Consider the following 18125-nt stretch of genomic DNA (forward strand, 5'->3'; position numbering starts at 1 on the left):
GTGCCCTCCACCTGTTTCTTTCCTCGTCGATTCTGCGGAGAACCTCCTCATTTCTTAGCCCATCAGTTTCATAATTTTCAACATTCTTCTGTAGCACCACATCTTCAACGCTTCGGTTCTCTTCTGTTCCGGTGTCCCCACAGTCCATTATGCACTTCCACACAATTCTGTGCTCCAAACGCACATTCTCAGAAATTTCTTTTTCACATTAAGGCAGATATTTGATACTAATAGACTGTTCTTGGCCAGGCCCTCTTTGCCTGTGCTAGCCTGCTTTTTTTATGTCTCCCTGCATCGTCCGTCACGTGTTACTTTGCTTCCAACGTGGCAGAATTCCTTAACTCACTGCCTTCCTTGTCACCGATTCTGATGCTACATTTATCGCTAATCTCTACCGCTGCTCATTACTTTCGTCTTTCATCGGCTTACGCTCAGTCCATAGCATGTGTTCATTAGACTGTTAGCGATAGCTGTTTGTGAGACACTGCAATCCTCGTGCATACATCTGCTTGACAGATGTGCTGTTTACGGAGGTAGTGGTGCAATGACGTGTAATTCCACATGGCGGACACCGCTGCTATGTTTTTATCTGTTTCCCTGTAAGAGGTGCTAACCGTTACTAACTACCATTTTAAATAGGACTGATATGGGCGTAGATAATTTCTGAGTCGTGATTTGATGTGAACAGTGGACGCTATGGTGGTGGTTGTGGTGGTGGTTAGTGTTTAACGTCCCGTCGACAACGAGGTCATTAGAGACGGAGCGCAATCTCGGGTTAGGGAAGGATTGGGAAGGAAATCGGCCGTGCCCTTTCAAAGGAACCATCCCGGCATTTGCCTGAAACGATTTAGGGAAATCACGGAAAACCTAAATCAGGATGGCCGGAGACGGGATTGAACCGTCGTCCTCCCGAATGCGAGTCCTGTGTGCTAACCACTGCGCCACCTCGCTCGGTGTGTGGACGCCATGCGTCTCTGGAAAAGTACTTTGCACACGATTCACACAGAATCGATATTTTATGGAAGTAGTTTTTTCGTTTTACAGTTTGTTACCATAATTTATCGTAGAGAAACCTGCAAGAAGGATGTATGTCATGCACTGGAAATATATTTCTTACATTGGAATATTAACAGCGCTGAATTCCATACTACTAATAGGTCGGAAACTGCAGCGATCTAACATCACAGCCTGTTTTAAGGGCAGAATCGTGTAACCTTACGAGTGCGTGTGTTTATGTTGTCTCTTGCCAGTACCCTCCTGGTACTGATCCCAGACACTAGAACAATACTTGAAAATTGATAGCGTAGTTGATCTACATAAAATGCCTCGAACTCCATCTGTCTCTAGCTCCATCATGCATAAAAACCACCTGTTTCTTGTTCTTCTTAACCGTCTGCTATTACATCACAACGTTTCAAATCTACTACTATACAGGGTGTTATCCTCCTCGACATGGGCGCATCTGGAGAAATCTTGACCACTTGGATAGGCGAAGACTTGGCAAGTTCCATTCATTCACGAGATGTGGAATGTAGCGGTCTACTTCTGGTCAGCTGAAGATTAAATCGGCAATGGTGCTGTACGGCAGGTTGGTCAAAGACTGTGTGAAGGGGTCCTTCTGTCTCTAACTTTATCCTAAGACTGTGAGAATGTCCTGTTACTTCTATCTCCACAGAGATAGATCATAAATTATGCACTATGCTTAAAGTGCTGGAAATATGTAGATTGCTGTCTGGTCTACTTTGATGATGTATATGTTCGAGAATTAACAATGAATGGATGTACTGTACAGTCATCTATCTACATTCGCAATTATACTCGCAAAGTAGAGAAAGGGAGTTTTAGCGATGATACTGAAATCAGGAAATATTCTGCCGTGTCATTGGTTGGCGTTGAAATTACTGTAAAATTGCTAAAATTGTTCACCCTATCAAATGTGATGCTTATTATTACAGTACATCAACAGCGTCTCTTCCATCCCATCCATCCACTGGTACACTGTTGGCTACCACATAATGATTGACTGACATCGCTTGTTTGAGATATAGAAAGAGTTTTGGTGGAGGGGCAATACATTATGGGGATGGCTAGAACCAAAACAGTGATCACGTACAAGACTGCAAGATAAGGAATCAGTCGAAATGGAACGCAGAGCCATCAGCCATTCCGTCACTGTGACAGATGAATTTAAGTGTAGAGGTCGTCAATCACATTCGAACAGCAGATTGGAAACGCTCCACAACACCCTCAAACTCTTCCAGTTTTCTTATGTTGCAACTGTCTTTTATTTAAAATCATCCTGTGTGTGTGGTGTGTTATGGTAGCAGCAGTAACAACATCATTTATACCATGCGACATCTAGTTTCCTGTGAGAAGCAATGGATCAGAACGTGTTAATGTCAACTTAGAACCTGACACAGACCTCGAAGTAGTGGTGGAAAAAACAAAATGTATGGCAATGCACAAAGCGTGTTACAGCAGGAAAAAAAACATGTTTCAAACAACGACACAGGGTCACAGGGAGAGTGTCTTGCGACTTCCAGTATGGTTTGTGGGATACGGATATCCTCCTACTGTAACGGCGGTGCAACTTTACACTGGTCTGTACAATGGATCGTCACATGTGCTCAATGCCGGCATGCAGACTGTATTTGTTTTCGATATATGGGAGGAGAGAGGTGGGTAAAAATCTTATCGAGTTCTCTGTCAGATGAAGTTAGTGGAGCTTTTATAGTTCGTAATTTTTTTCTGTTGGATGGTACAGAATAATGCTGATGGCATGTTGGACTGATAGGCGTGAATCGGTCCAGAGAAACGCGGATCTGCTTCGGATTGCAGTACCTGTATGTAGTTTGGGGACGCACCACAATGCAGTAGCAAAATCCTCGTCCTTCTCCCAGTTCCTGTGCTGTCTTTTATACTACCTCATGTTGCAGGAGCAGGCTTCATTTGGCGCTGTCTTTACACATCGTACACTGTTGGCAGACTATGACAACATGTTCTATTTCTACCCATTGGTCAAAACACGATCCTGTCGCACCAACTCTGGTCACTCTGTTTCTACACGGGTTGCAGAAGGTGGTAGATATAGCTCTCTCCGACTTAAATTGGAACGATACATGAGCAAAGCTGCAGAAACAGCAGCAGTTGCAAGAGGCATAGTGACTAACTAAAATTTTACTGTAGCAGATAGCTTCGAAAAAGGAGACTCGTTTCGAGATATGAGAGTGCCAGAAATATGATTCACTAGTGGCTGTAATCATTAAAAGACTCCTCCACAGGTTACGACGCAGGAATGTGGGTGAATGGAAAGACTTGATTCCAAATCATAGACATCATTTCTACCGGAAAGTGTAGCACTAGAGATCTGAAAAGCTAGTGTACATTTCTTACGACCTCAATCAGCACACCATCTACTGTTTGTTATGCTTCTCAATCAACCATCGCCTATAACCCGGTAGATATATCACCGACCTCTGATGTGGCAATGAAACACAATGCATTACAAATACTGGAGAAATATTATCGGCAGCATGAGGGAGTTGCAAATACCGGTTTCATACCACGTTCCTTAGCCGAATCACTTTCTAAATTCGGTAATTTTATTGCGAGGTTGCACCGTCAGCGACGTTGAACCACATTGTTGGTCTGATAATATACACTCTGGCGATCACTGTCTCTATTCAGTCGCGGTATTTGTCTGGAGAAACCACTTCATTTCGAGGTAATGCAATACCTCGATTTATAAAGCCAGTATAGCTTTTAACATGGATACTTGTGAGCACCTGTAGAACCAAGACCGCTTGTAACAGTAACATGCAGTAGTTGTTACGATTGTGTTTTTTAATATCTGGCGGTTTGTAAGACGATTACATTTCTCTTTCTAAGACACAGTGATGCTACTCCAAGAAAAACTTATGAGACATGCCCACCCATCGCTGATTTTCGGTTAGTATTATTTCTTATAGCCAGCAATCAGTTATTGGCGAAGTATTACACTTAGTAGTAGGAGATGCGTGATAGGTTCTCCTTGAGCATCAGACTTATAGAGTATGTGTGTATGTGTTCCGACATGTGCTAAGAAAATTTTTATGTCCGGTCGTAAGGAAGGTATTGATTTGACATGGTATATTGCCTCCCCCCATGAATCATGGACCTTGCCGTTGGTGGGGAGGCTTGCGTGCCTCAGCGATACAGACGGCCGTACCGTAGGTGCAACCACAACGGAGGGGTATCTGTTGAGAGGCCAGACAAACATGTGGTTCCTGAAGAGGGGCAGCAGCCTTTTCAATAGTTGCAGGGGCAACAGTCTGGATGATTGACTGATCTGGCCTTGTAACATTTGTAAGTAGGCTGTTTATGTTTTCTTATTGGTAACGCCACGTAGCGCTCTATATGAAAAATCACTGGCTGTGCTGTGTGCAGTCTGTGGCTAGTTTGCATTGTTGTCTGCCATTGTAGTGTTGGGCAGCGGCAGCTGGATGTGAACAGCGCGTAGCGTTGCGCAGTTGGAGGTGAGCCGCCAGCAGTGGTGGATGTGGGGAGAGAGATGGCGGAGTTTTGAAATTTGTCATGAACTGCTATATTTATATATGATGATATCAAGGTAAATACATTGTTTGTTCTCTATTAATATCTTTCATTTGCTAACTATCCCTATCAGTAGTGCGCTCGCTGTATTGCAGTAGCTTGAGCAGCGAAGATTTTTGTGAGGTAAGTGATTTGTGAAGGGTATAGTTTAATGTTAGTCAGGGCCATTCTTTTGTAGGGAATTTTGAAAGTCAGATTGCGTTGCGCTAACAAAATATTGTGTGTCAGTTTAAGCACAGTCGTGTATAATTGTTCAAAGGGGACGTTTCACATTAACCGAAACGGCCTTGCTGTGCTGGTACTGCGAACGGCTGAAAGCAAGGGGAAACTACAGCCGTAATTTTTCCCGAGGACATGCAGCTTTACTGTATGATTAAATGATGACGGCGTCCTCTTGGGTAAAATATTCCGGAGGTAAAATAGTCCCCCATTCGGATCTCCGGGCGGGGACTACTCAAGAGGACGTCGTTATCAGGAGAAAGAAAACTGGCATTCTACGGATCGGAGCGTGGAATGTCAGATCCCTTAATCGGGCAGGTAGGTTAGAAAATTTTAAAAGGGAAATGGATAGGTTAAAGTGAGATATAGTGGGAATTAGTGAAGTTCGGTGGCAGGAGGAACAAGACTTTTGGTCAGGTGATTACAGGGTTATAAATACAAAATCAAATAGGGGTAATGCAGGAGTAGGTTTAATATTGAATAAAAAAATAGGAATGTGGGTTAGCTACTACAAACAGTATAGTGAACGCATTGTTGTGGCCAAGATAGACACAAAGCCCATGCCTACTACAGTAGTACAAGTTTATATGCCAACTAGCTCTGCAGATGATGAAGAAATTGATGAAATGTATGACGAGATAAAAGAAATTATTCAGGTAGTGAAGGGAGACGAAAATTTAATAGTCATTGGTGACTGGAATTCGTCAGTAGGAAAAGGGAGAGAAGGAAACATAGTAGGTGAATATGGATTGGGGGGAAGAAATGAAAGAGGAAGCCGCCTTGTAGAATTTTGCACAGAGCATAACTTAATCATAGCTAACACTTGGTTCAAGAATCATAAAAGAAGGTTGTATACCTGGAAGAATCCTGGAGATACTAAAAGGTATCAGATAGATTACATAATGGTAAGACAGAGATTTAGGAACCAGGTTTTAAATTGTAGGACATTTCCAGGGCCAGATGTGGACTCTGACCTCAATCTATTGGTTATGAACTATAGATTAAAACTGAAGAAACTGGAAAAAGGTGGGAATTTAAGGAGATGGGACCTGGATAAACTGAAAGAACCAGAGGTTGTAGAGAGTTTCAGGGAGAGCATAAGGGAACAATTGACAGGACTGGGGGAAAGAAATACAGTAGAAGAAGAATGGGTAGCTTTGAGGGATGAAATAGTGAAGGCAGCAGAGGATCAAATGGGTAAAAAGACGAGGGCTAGTAGAAACCCTTGGGTAACAGAAGAAATATTGAATTTAATTGATGAAAGGAGAAAATATAAAACTGCAGTATATGAAGCAGGCAAAAAGGAATACAAACGTCTCAAAAATGAGATCGACAGGAAGTGCAAAATGGCTAAGCAGGGATGGCTAGAGGACAAATGTAAGGATGTAGAGGCTTGTCTCACTAGGGGTAAGATAGATACTGCCTACAGGAAAATTAAAGAGACCTTTGGAGAGAAGAGAACCACTTGTATGAATATCAAGAGCTCAGATGGCAACCCAGTTCTAAGCAAAGAAGGGAAGGCAGAAAGGTGGAAGGAGTATGTAGAGGGTTTATACAAGGGCGATGTACTTGAAGACAATATTATGGAAATGGAAGAGGATGTAGATGAAGATGAAGTGGGAGATAAAATACTGCGTGAAGAGTTTGACAGAGCATTGAAAGACCTGAGTCGAAACAAGGCCCCGGGAGTGGACAACATTCCATTAGAACTACTGATGGCCTTGGGAGAGCCAGTCATGACAAAACTCTACCATCTGGTGAGCAAGATGTATGAGACAGGCGAAATACCCTCAGACTTCAAGAAGAATATAATAATTCCAATCCCAAAGAAAGCAGGTGTTGACAGATGTGAAAATTACCGAACTATCAGTTTAATAAGTCACAGCTGCAAAATACTAACGCGAATTCTTTACAGACGAATGGAAAAACTGGTAGAAGCGGACCTCGGGGAAGATCAGTTTGGATTCCGTAGAAATGTTGGAACACGTGAGGCAATACTAACCTTACGACTTATCTTAGAAGAAAGATTAAGAAAAGGCAAACCTACGTTTCTAGCATTTCTAGACTTAGAGAAAGCTTTTGACAACGTTAACTGGAATACTCTCTTTCAAATTCTGAAGGTGGCAGGGGTAAAATACAGGGAGCGAAAGGCTATTTACAATTTGTACAGAAACCAGAAGTCAGTTATAAGAGTCGAGGGACACGAAAGGGAAGCAGTGGTTGGGAAGGGAGTGAGACAGGGTTGTAGTCTCTCCCCGATGTTATTCAATCTGTGTACTGAGCAAGCAGTAAAGGAAACAAAAGAAAAATTCGGAGTAGGTATTAAAATCCATGGAGAAGAAGTAAAAACTTTGAGGTTCGCTGATGACATTGCAATTCTGTCAGAGACAGCAAAGGACTTGGAAGAGCAGTTGAACGGAATGGACAGTGTCTTGAAAGGAGGATATAAGATGAACATCAACAAAAGCAAAACGAGGATAATGGAATGTAGTCAAATTAAATCGGGTGATGCTGAGGGGATTAGATTAGGAAATGAGACACTTAAAATAGTAAAGGAGTTTTGCTATTTAGGGAGTATAATAACTGATGATGGTCGAAGTAGAGAGGATATAAAATGTAGACTGGCAATGGCAAGGAAATCGTTTCTGAAGAAGAGAAATTTGTTAACATCGAGTATAGATTTAAGTGTCAGGAAGTCGTTTCTGAAAGTATTTGTATGGAGTGTAGCCATGTATGGAAGTGAAACATGGACGATAACCAGTTTGGACAAGAAGAGAATAGAAGCTTTCGAAATGTGGTGCTACAGTAGAATGCTGATGATTAGATGGGTAGATCACATAACTAATGAGGAGGTATTGAATAGAATTGGGGAGAAGAGACATTTGTGGCACAATTTGGCTAGAAGAAGGGATTGGTTGGTAGGACATGTTCTGAGGCATCAGGGGATCACAAATTTAGCATTGAAGGGCAGCGTGGAGGGTAAAAATCGTAGAAGGAGACCAAGAGATCAATACACTAAGCAGATTCAGAAGGATGTAGGTTGCAGTAGGTACTGGGAGATGAAGAAGCTTGCACAGGATAGAGTAGCATGGAGAGCTGCATCAAACCAGTCTCAGGACTGAAGACCAGAACAACAACAACATGGTATATTGCGATAGGGAAAAGTATGTCAGATCTTAAGAATGGTACAGATTTTTCTATTTCCAGAGTCACTGCCGTCAGCAGGGGGTAGTTCCGATATTTCACTCATTGTCGAATGTCGTTCAACTGAGACCGTGATCGTAATATTTAATTGTAAGTGCAGTAATCAAATATATATGTAGCCAGTTTCCTAGGACGTTGTGGCTAGGGGTGTGTGGCATGTGGCGGCAGTAGCCTGTTGTGAGAATGATTGATGTTTCATGCTAACGGCAGGAGCCGTCCGAATAGAAAGACCGGTTGTGGTACAGGAATGTAGCTGACCTAACCATGGGATCCACAATCCACAGACCCTCAGTTTGAGATCTCACTGCAGCCCGCTCTCTCTCTCCACACCCTACCCTCCCTGACCAACAAAGAGAAGAAGAAGAAACAAACGTCCCAGGTGCCAAGTGCCACTTTGCAAGCTGAGTCTGACCTCCCATTTACGAATGATATCTCTATTTCCAGAGCCACAGCCGTCAGCAGGGTGTATTAACTGTACTTCACTTGTTGTTGAATGTCATCCAATTGAGACTGTGATCATAATATTTAATTGTAAGTATAGCCATCAAAATTAGTGTGTGGCCGGTTTCTTAGGACGACTCTGTCTGGGGGTGTATGGCGCGCATCGGCGGTGGCCTGTGGCTGGAATGATTCACGTTTCCTGTCTGAATGGAGAGGCCTGTTGGCTTACAGGAATGTACCTGACCTAACTGTGTTGTCCTCTAGACGGCTGAATGGCGAACTAATACTCACTATGTGTTGGACAGCCTTCGTGATCGTGTGGAAATTTGAGAAGATTCAATATGGACGTGTGTTTGCGCTTTACCATTATTCCCTCTCATGTAAATTGTCCGGTTGAGTCCTTCTGCACATTTCCCATCTTTATTTGTTTGAGAGAACATCAACTGTGGTGTGTGCATCCAGCAGGTGAAAGACATGTGGAAGACACGTTTGCTGGTTCTCTAGACACGAGAAACACCTTAGTTGATGTTGTAAATTGTAAGTGATCGGGATCTGTTATGTCACCGAAATTGGAATTAGTGAGTGGAAATATCAGTTTCCTTTATTTTTTCGAGTTTTCATGTAAAGGTCTTTGCAGACGAGAAAGATTTCTAGTTACCCAGTGGTTTACAGCATGCTCTACCTCACTAAAGTTTCGGGTTTCTAGAGAAATAACTTGCAGTCTCTCCTCGGAATTATGTTATGCGAGCGATACTGCTATGCAAGCGATATTGCTATGTGCTTGATATCGAAAATATCTCTTAAACTGTATGATATTCCGGGGAACCGTGAGAAATTACATATGTCCTTGTAATCCCAGAGTCTGGAGATGGATGTTGAAAGCAAGCAAGCAGGTCAGGGCCAGAAACAGTAATGCTTTCGTGTCGAGAGGAACTGACCCTGACTTTGTACAACAGTTTCAAGCGTGACTTTGTTCCTCTGAGAGCTCTCTCATCACGCATTGAGGGGAGATGACTTATGACCATTGGCTGCGGTGGATAATTGCCCAACCTCGCAAGAAATATCTTGTGCTGTGAGGAGTATATACGGTGCAGGTGCTTATGCTGTCTGTCTTCACGGTATATGTACGAATGACTGTTGGTAGACAGCTATATGCAGGAAGCAAAAACTGTGATTTTGTATGGCGAAGGATACGAATTGTATGTTTACTACATCGACAAAGTACGCGGTGATATATTGCCGGGTTGGAGATTGGTTTCACGCTGTAATATTTAAGCTTCCATCCTCAGTGGCAGAGCAGTATAATTGGGCAAGTGTCTTTCTGTATTTGACGATCTGTAGACCACTTTTGCAGGGTTTAACTGTCACTACAATATGGCGATCCATACAAAATAGTTTTGCCTCTGAATGCCTTGTCTGCAGAAAGAAAAAGGCAGACAGTGCATCCACACCGGTAGCATCAGTGATTTGGCAGGTAAATTCAGTAAGAGCCGATCAGAATGCTCCATTCATTCGCAAGACATCCTTTGTACTGGGACATAGGAGCCTCTACATAGCGGTGAGAATGTCTGCATTTTGGAGATGTTTTCTGAAAGCAAGACTTAAAGTGCACCCTGTGCTATTCTGGGAAGCATTTCAACAGATTTCTATAGCGCGTTCAGAGAGAGAGAGACTTAGCTGTTATTTACATAGATCTGTGATGTCACCATAACGCTGACAATTTTTTATCTGCACCTATGATTGTGAGTCGCTCAGCAATTAGGTCTTCACTGGGCTGCAGGTAGAGAGGCATCGCGCCAGCAATGGTAAACATGTGTGCGCAGCCCAGAGACGTCTCGCGTATGGGACCGGTGTGAGCGCTATGCCTGGCTTGCGTACGTTTGAGCTCTGTAGGGAATAATTCGCTGATACGTCGCAGATGACGATAATTCGGAAGTGTTTTGTACGTGCATAGAATGTCTGTTTGGGCAGTGCATTATTTTCGGCTGTTTAAGCGTTGTGAGCACGCTGGAAAAGTGTTAAATATGCATTACGTTTTGACAATTTCACGAGTAGTGGGTGTATCTGTTGCACTATTTTGTGAACGAGTCTGTAGGCTGTGCAATACTTTATTTCCGCAGTGAGCGTGTTTGCAGAGCCTTTTACATGCAGCCGGCAGTGGTGGCCGAGCGGTTCTAGGCACTTCATGCCTTGGGCATGGATGTGTGTGATGTCCTTAGGTTAGTTAGGTTTAAGTAGTTCTAAGTTCTAGGGGACTGATGAACTCAGATGTTAAGTCCCATAGTGCTCAGAGCCATTCTTTTTACATGCATTATTTTGACAATTTACGAGTTGTTTGTGTGTCTGCACATCAGTATACTGCATTATTTTGGCGATTTATAAGTAGTTTGCAGGTCTGTAGACCATTTACTGTGACCCCAAGCACGTCAAAGCGAGTGTTTTGTATCACTATAATAAATAAAGTACATGAAATCCATCCCTAAATAAATTGTTCCAATAAAAATAAAGTACAGTCCTTCCTCTCTCCAGCAGCACAGCACAGCAGGCTGAGTCTTTACCCACCTTTTTCCCCCCAGACTGCCATGGGATGATAGTGCCCTCTGATTATAGTACTATGTGCTAGGCCAGTTGGACTGCGGACCTCATGGTGAACACACTGGATGGTCCTACTGCCTATGACAAATCAAATTGTTTAAATAAAGACTGGCTGCAAAATAAAGACTTACATCCATCCCATCCAGCAGCCTAGTACAGGCTGAGCCTTTTCCCCGCCAATTCTAAGGAAGAGGTGGCAGTAGGATGATTTAGGTTAGTGGAGGTAGCCCAAGTGACCTTTTTTCTCCACCAAAATTTGAACTTCCTGTCATTTTGTGGGGCACAGGAGGGTGAAGCGGAGGGGATTAGGTAAGTGGAGATAGCCCAATCGACCTATTTTCCCGCCAAAATTTGAATTTCCCGCCATGACGTCATTGGGACGTTGCCGTGTCTATCGCCACCATATTGGATCCTTCATCTTGATTAAATTTGGGAACAATGCAACGTGGGGTGATGCCGGCTTTGTCCTACTACCTCCATGATGAAACGCGCCACTCTTTGTTGGATATCATCTATCTCTTCTATCAATCCTACCTGGTAAGGAACCTAGATTGATGAACGACACTCAACAGCAAATTTCCCACTAGTCTTTTTCGCTGATCTTCATTAATTTTGGCTTCTATGGTTAACTTTCAATCTGTATTCTGTACTCATCAGACTGTTCATTCCATTCAGCATGACCTATAATACATCTTTACGTTCACTGAGTGTAGCAATGTCATCAGCGACTATTATCATGATATCCTTTTATCCTGAATTTAAACCCCATGTTGAACTTTTACCCTATTTCTGTCGTAGTTTCTTCGATATGCGGATTACATAGTAGGGAAGACACGCTGCATCCTTGTCTTACATCTTTTTTAATTGGAGCACTTCATTCTTGGTCTTACAGTCTGATTGTTCTCTCTTGGTTCTAGTATGTATTACATATTATCGGTCTCTCCCTATAGCTGACTCCTATTTTTTTCTCACAATTTCTAGCATATAGAGCCATTTTACATTGTAGAACAAATTCTATGAATGCATATTGATTTTTACTAAGTGTTGCTTCCATTATCAAGTGAAACATCAGAAGTGCTTTTCTAGTGTCTTTACGTTTCCGAAAGCCAAATTGATCGTCATGTAACAAATTCTCAATTTTCTTTACCATTCTTCTATATACTATTGTTGTGAGCAACTTGGATGCATGCTGTGCGTAATTTCTCAGACGCATCTGCCTTGCTATCTCCGACATTGTGTGGATGGTATTTTTTCAGAAGTCTGATGGTATGTCTTCAGTTTCATAGTTCTTACCACCAGCTTGAATAGTTGCTACTGCCCCTAATGATTTAGGAATTCCGAAGGAATGTTATCTACTCCTGCTGCCTTATTTGATCACAGGTCTTCCAAAGCCCTGTTAAACTGCCTAATGATGGATCCCCCATGTCTTTCATATAGACTCGCGTTTCTTCTATTACGTCGTCAGACAAGTTCTTTCCATCGTAGAGGCCTTTGATGTATCCTTTCCACTTATTCGCTCTCTCGTCTGCGTTTTGTAGTGGAATTCCCGTAACTCCATTGCTATCATTGTTTATGTTGAATCAGTCTTTCCGACGACCGTTTCTTTTTCGATTTCTTCACATTCTTCCTGCATCCATTTCGCCTTGACTTTCTTCCCCTCCCTTGTTTGTTTTGTTCCTAAGTGGTTTATGTTGCTATAATCCTGTCTTTTCCTGAATATTTTTGTACTTCCTTCTTTCGTTGATCAATTGAAGTATTTCTTCTCTTGTCCAAGGTTCCTCGCCGTTACGTTCCTCGTAGCAATGTTTCTGTATCCAACTTCTGTTATTTCCCCTTTTACACATGTCCACACCTCTTCGACTGAACTGTCTACAGTGGTATCCACTATTGCACTATGTACAGCCTCAGACGACTCAAACGCATCTCGTCACTTCTTAGTATTTCTGTATCCCACTTCTTTCCACACTGGTTCTTTCTAACTAGTCTCTTAAACTTCAACATACTCCTTATCAGTGTTAAATTGTGACCAGTGTCTACGTCTACTCCTGCGCATGCCTTACAATCCACTACCTTATTTAGAAACTTATGTCTGACTATGATGTAACCCAACAGGAATCCTACCGTGTCTCCGGACCTTTTCAAAGTATACCTCCTCCTCTTGTTATTTTTGAACAGTATTTTCGCTATAACTAGCTGAAACGTATCTCAGCTCTCAATCAGTCTTTCTCCTCTCTCATTCCTACTACGAAGCCTCTATTCTCCCGTAACTCTTAGAAAGAATCACGAAATTTTGAGTAAACCACAGCAAATAAATAAGTTATTTCTAGATTCGGTCGCCAGTCCTGTTGCACAAACCCAGTTCATTAACCAGTTGGTTATCAGAATAGAACATTATTACGTAACTTATCTGAACAAACGTGTAGAAACGAAAACGTTTGTACACGAAACCACCAAAAAACACTTCATAAAACAACAAAGAGAAATGTTAGTTATTGTATGAAATTACTGATTGAAATTAAATATAATAATTTCGGAAAAGGTGCAATTATTTGATAGGTAAATGAGCAGACGATGAGCTACCGTTATAAGAAACAAAATTGTATTACCTCTAACGTTTAATGACGAAATACCTTCCCAAATAAAAATTACAGCCTTCCTAACTTTCACTATTTTAAATCATTTGGATGTCTTTAGATGAAATGGAAGTAATCAAAATTCAACGCAGCTGCAAAGCCGAAATACGAACCACCAAGCAAGCAAGAGAAATCCCTTGTGCAAAACAAATCATGGTGTGAAGAGTTCAAGAAACTTAGTTTAAGTTTGCCAGTACTATCGCATTTAAATTATTTCACTATTACTTTCATTTAAATTATAATTATTTGTATTGCCTCTGATTGTTGTATTGAATATATTGGCTGACTTTTTGAGGCATTATTATTTAATAATTTAGATCATTTTCCAACAAAACAAAACTGGCAGAAATTTTGAAATGTATTCTTCATTTGAAAGAGTAACGACACTCGTTCTATTGCAACAGGAACGGTACAGCAAGAGATCCTGGATAGGTAACAAAGACGAAGGTTAATGACAAGATCAAGGAGCTAGAATTTTACGTATCTAGTGCTATTACTCCGTTCTCAATAAAATTCACTGGAAATACCTTACAAAACTTCTAAGCTAATCTGATGCGAACAGTCTTACGGGTGTCCATGATGCTGAGACGACAGCGACGGCGTCTATGACAGCGCTCCATTTGCTCCAGTTATTATTGGAACAGTGGTTAATTGCAGACGATTTTGGGGGCAGGATCTTGATCTTACCTGGAGCTTAATTCAGCCCCCATCCCCCCCCCCCCCCCAATTCGTTGCTCCCTCTGTTTCCCGTAAAATAACATTTGGCCTCACAGTGACCAGCTTCTCGTCTTGCTTGAGAAGCACACATCCAGTTTATGTAGTCGTTATAACACGGAAAGCGCTCACTCTGACGTCACAAAGCGACGCCAAGAGGCGGTGCTATAATCACAGTTTACTCTCTGAAAAATATAGACACTTAACTTCACCTAACATTTCCTTACTGACAGTGACTCAGTGTACTAATAATTTACATACAATTACAAAGATGGTTAAAAATTCGTTTTAAAAGATGCATATCAATTGCGAAAAACATGTTTGTTTCACTCAAAGGCGAAATTTCGAAACTTACAGAAAAATCATATTTTTGATAGTACAAAATTAGATAATATTTGCGGAAAATATTGAAAACAGTTACACTCATGTATAGTGCTTCTGATTCCATGCCCTAATTTCTTATTCTTAACGAATCCTACTCTCGTTATACCATTCTCTGTTGCTGTTGACATTACTCTACATTTATCTGACCAAAAATCCTTATCTTCCTTCTCTTTCACTTCATCGACCGCCACTATATCTAGATTGAGCCTTTACATTTCACTTGCCAGATTTTCTAGCTTCCCTGCCACGTTCAGACTTCTGATATTCCACGCCCCAACTCATAGAATGTTACCCTTTCGAAGGTTATGCAGTATTTTTCTTGTTGTTGCCTCCCTTTTGCAGGCTTGTCGCGGAGGACCAAATGCGGGACTAATCCGGAATCTTTTGCCAATGGAGAGATCATCATGACCACGAGCGTCCGCGAATATTTATCCGTGGGAAAGTGGCGGCAACACTCCAACAATTGTCAGTTTTAACATAAATGATCTGTTCAATTTTGAGACGTTTCATACCACAAGTAATAAAAATATTATAATTATCTGACGTTGACAGTGTTGTAAATGGTGACCTTTAAGTATAGTGCTGTAATCTTCTTTTGGAAAACTTTATTTGCCAAGATTATCGTTGTACCCCTCCTTGCTATCTTGACAAATAAAAGGTTTTACAAAGGAAGATTACTACAATATAAAAAAATTGTTACATTCCGAGGAAGAAATATTAACCCAGTCGCTTTTAGAAACGTATGAAAGTTTTTAACTGAATAATGACTCACGCCTTGCTGCGAATTCCAGAGGGAGAGGTGGGGGTAGGCACTCCACTTGCCCTTTCTCTCCCCTCCTGATGCCTATGATCATGGACTTTTTTGGAGACTAGAAATCTACTCTGTAGGAATCAGCATGGTCTTCGAAAAAGACGATCGTGTGAAACCCAGCTCGCGCTATCCGTCCACGAGACTCAGAGGGCCATAGACATGGGTTCCCAGGTAGATGCCGTTTTTCTTGACTTCCGCAAGGCGTTCGATGCAGTTCCCCAGAGTCGTTTAATGAACAAAGTAAGAGCATATGGATTATCAGACCAATTGTGTGATTGGATTGAAGAGTTCCTAGATAACAGAACGCAGCATGTCATTCTCAATGGAGAGAAGTCTTACGAAGTAAGAGTGATTTCAGGTGTGCCGCAGGGGAGTGTCGTAGGACCGTTGCTATTCACAATATACATAAATGAGCTTGTGGATAACATCGGAAGTTCACTGAGGCTCTTTGCGGATGGTGCTGTGGTATATCGAGAGGTTGTAACAATGGAAAATTGTACTGAAATGCAGGAGGATCTGCAACGAATTGACGCATGGTGCAGGGAATGGGAATTGAATCTCAATGCAGACAAGTGTAATGTGCTGTGAATACATAGAAAGAAAGATCCTTTATCATTTAGCTACAATATAGCAGGTCAGCAACTGAAAGCAGTTAATTCCATAAATTATCTGGGAGTAGGCATTAGGAGTGATTTAAAATGGAGTGATCATATAAAGTTGATCGTCGGTAAAGCGGATCCCGGACTGAGATTCATTGGAAGAATCCTTAGGAAATGCAATCCGAAAACAAAGGAAGTAGGTTACAGTACACTTGTTCGCCCACTGCTTGAATATTGCTTACCAGTGTGGGATCCGTACCAGATAGGGTTGATAGAAGAGATAGAGAAGATCCAACGGAGAGCAGCGCGCTTCGTTGCAGGATCATTTAGTAATCGCGAAAGCGTTACAGAGATGATAGATGAACTCCAGTGGAAGACTTTGCAGGAGAGACGCTGAGTAGCTCGGTACGGGCTTTTGTTGAAGTTTCGAGGACATACCTTCACCGAGGAGTCAAGCAACATATTGTTCCCTCCTACGTATCTCTCGCGAAGAGACCATGAGGATAAAATCAGAGAGATTAAAGCCCACAGAGAGGTATACCGACAATCTTTCTTTCCACGAACAATACGAGACTGGAATAGAAGGGAGAACCGATGGAGGTACTCAAAGTACCCTCCGCCACACACCGTCAGGTGGCTTGCGGAGTATGGATGTAGATGTAGATAGATGTAGATGACACATTTTCAGTTTTAGGCCACGTGTCTTGTGAATACACACTGTGAGGCTTTAATGCAGTGGTTTCCACTTCAACTGAGTTCTGCATCCTTACGCCATCGACCATTGTTGATTCTACTGCCTTTTAGAAGGATTTCCCACCACAACGGCAAGAGGAAATCCTCTTTAACGAGGCCACTAACAGTACGAAAAAGACCCATGCCTAAAGTCTTCGGCACATCATAGCCTATGATTTTCATTCAAAGTTTACGCAATGGCTGTAATTGAACCTAGGACTCAGGAAATTTTGATTACTAATCAAAGACAACTTTTTTTTTTTTTTTGCTGGAACTGTAGAAGCTATAGGCTTGGGAAATAGCGTGAATGTTTTTGAAACATCATGTCTAAGGCAGTATATTGATGATGTAGGATGTACCCGTTTTCGCAACTGCTTAAGTCAAGTTCTTGCTTGTACCTGACTGTCTTTCATCAGACTGTGTACATGATCCTTTCATAATGTGGCCCTTGACAGGGAGCGATTTTTGTGCAGGCGAGTGTACAGGTCCGTCGTGGCCTCGATCTGTCTACGTGCAAGCGCATCCTGTGCTGGTTCTCCTGCTGGCGGGACGGTTCTGTGTGGTACGGCCTCTATGTGGTGCTGGCGCGGATCAGCGTGGCAGGTGTGGTCGCCTCCCAGCTGGGACTCATGCTGCACGTCTGGGGAGACCTCTACAGCACCTCGCTCTGCGTCTATCTCACACTGGCTGTCCTCAGTGCGTGGTTCAAGGTAAGATGCCACATGATGGCAGCAAGTCTCAACATGGTCGACTCACATCTGAGGCTCGCGCTACAGGTCTTGGGATACCACTGCAGGAATTCTCTATGCGCTTAACTCTCGTTAGCTGTCCTCAACACATGGTTCAAGGTAAGCACCTACTTGGTGGCGGTATGTCTCAACTTGCTGGGTGTGGCCGCCTACAGCTGGGTCTCATGCTGCACGTCTGGAGAAACCTCTCGCTCTCCACTACTTCTCTCAGGATGTCTTCAGCACATTGTTCAAGGTAAGCTGCTGCATGATAGTTGCCTTTCCCAGCACGGAAAGACTGTTTGTTCGACGGCTGGTGCTTATGCAACACATCTGGGGAGACCTTGAGAACATCTATTTTTCTATCTTTTGCACGCTGTCCTCAGTGTATGTTTCATGGTTAGCAGCTATCTAGTGGAAGCTCGTTTCAATATGGCAAGGTTGGTTGTCTTGCAGCTGGGACTCATGTTGCACG

The 18125-nt window shown here is 42.4% G+C and overlaps 1 protein-coding gene across 1 annotated transcript in view; it reads left to right on the forward strand.

Annotated features, from left to right (window-relative positions):
• The first annotated feature begins 696 nt into the window (after positions 1 to 696).
• Positions 697 to 18125, forward strand: part of LOC124613363 (odorant receptor Or2-like) — a 154114-nt gene continuing 136685 nt past the window's right edge. Inside the window, exons 1-2 of the mRNA XM_047142062.1 lie at positions 697 to 717; positions 17378 to 17632. Coding sequence (XP_046998018.1) covers positions 697 to 717; positions 17378 to 17632 — 276 coding nt within the window. The remainder of the gene's footprint in view (positions 718 to 17377; positions 17633 to 18125) is intronic.

The sequence above is a fragment of the Schistocerca americana genome, chromosome 4 (genome assembly GCF_021461395.2).
Source record: "Schistocerca americana isolate TAMUIC-IGC-003095 chromosome 4, iqSchAmer2.1, whole genome shotgun sequence".
Lineage (NCBI taxonomy): Eukaryota > Metazoa > Arthropoda > Insecta > Orthoptera > Acrididae > Schistocerca > Schistocerca americana.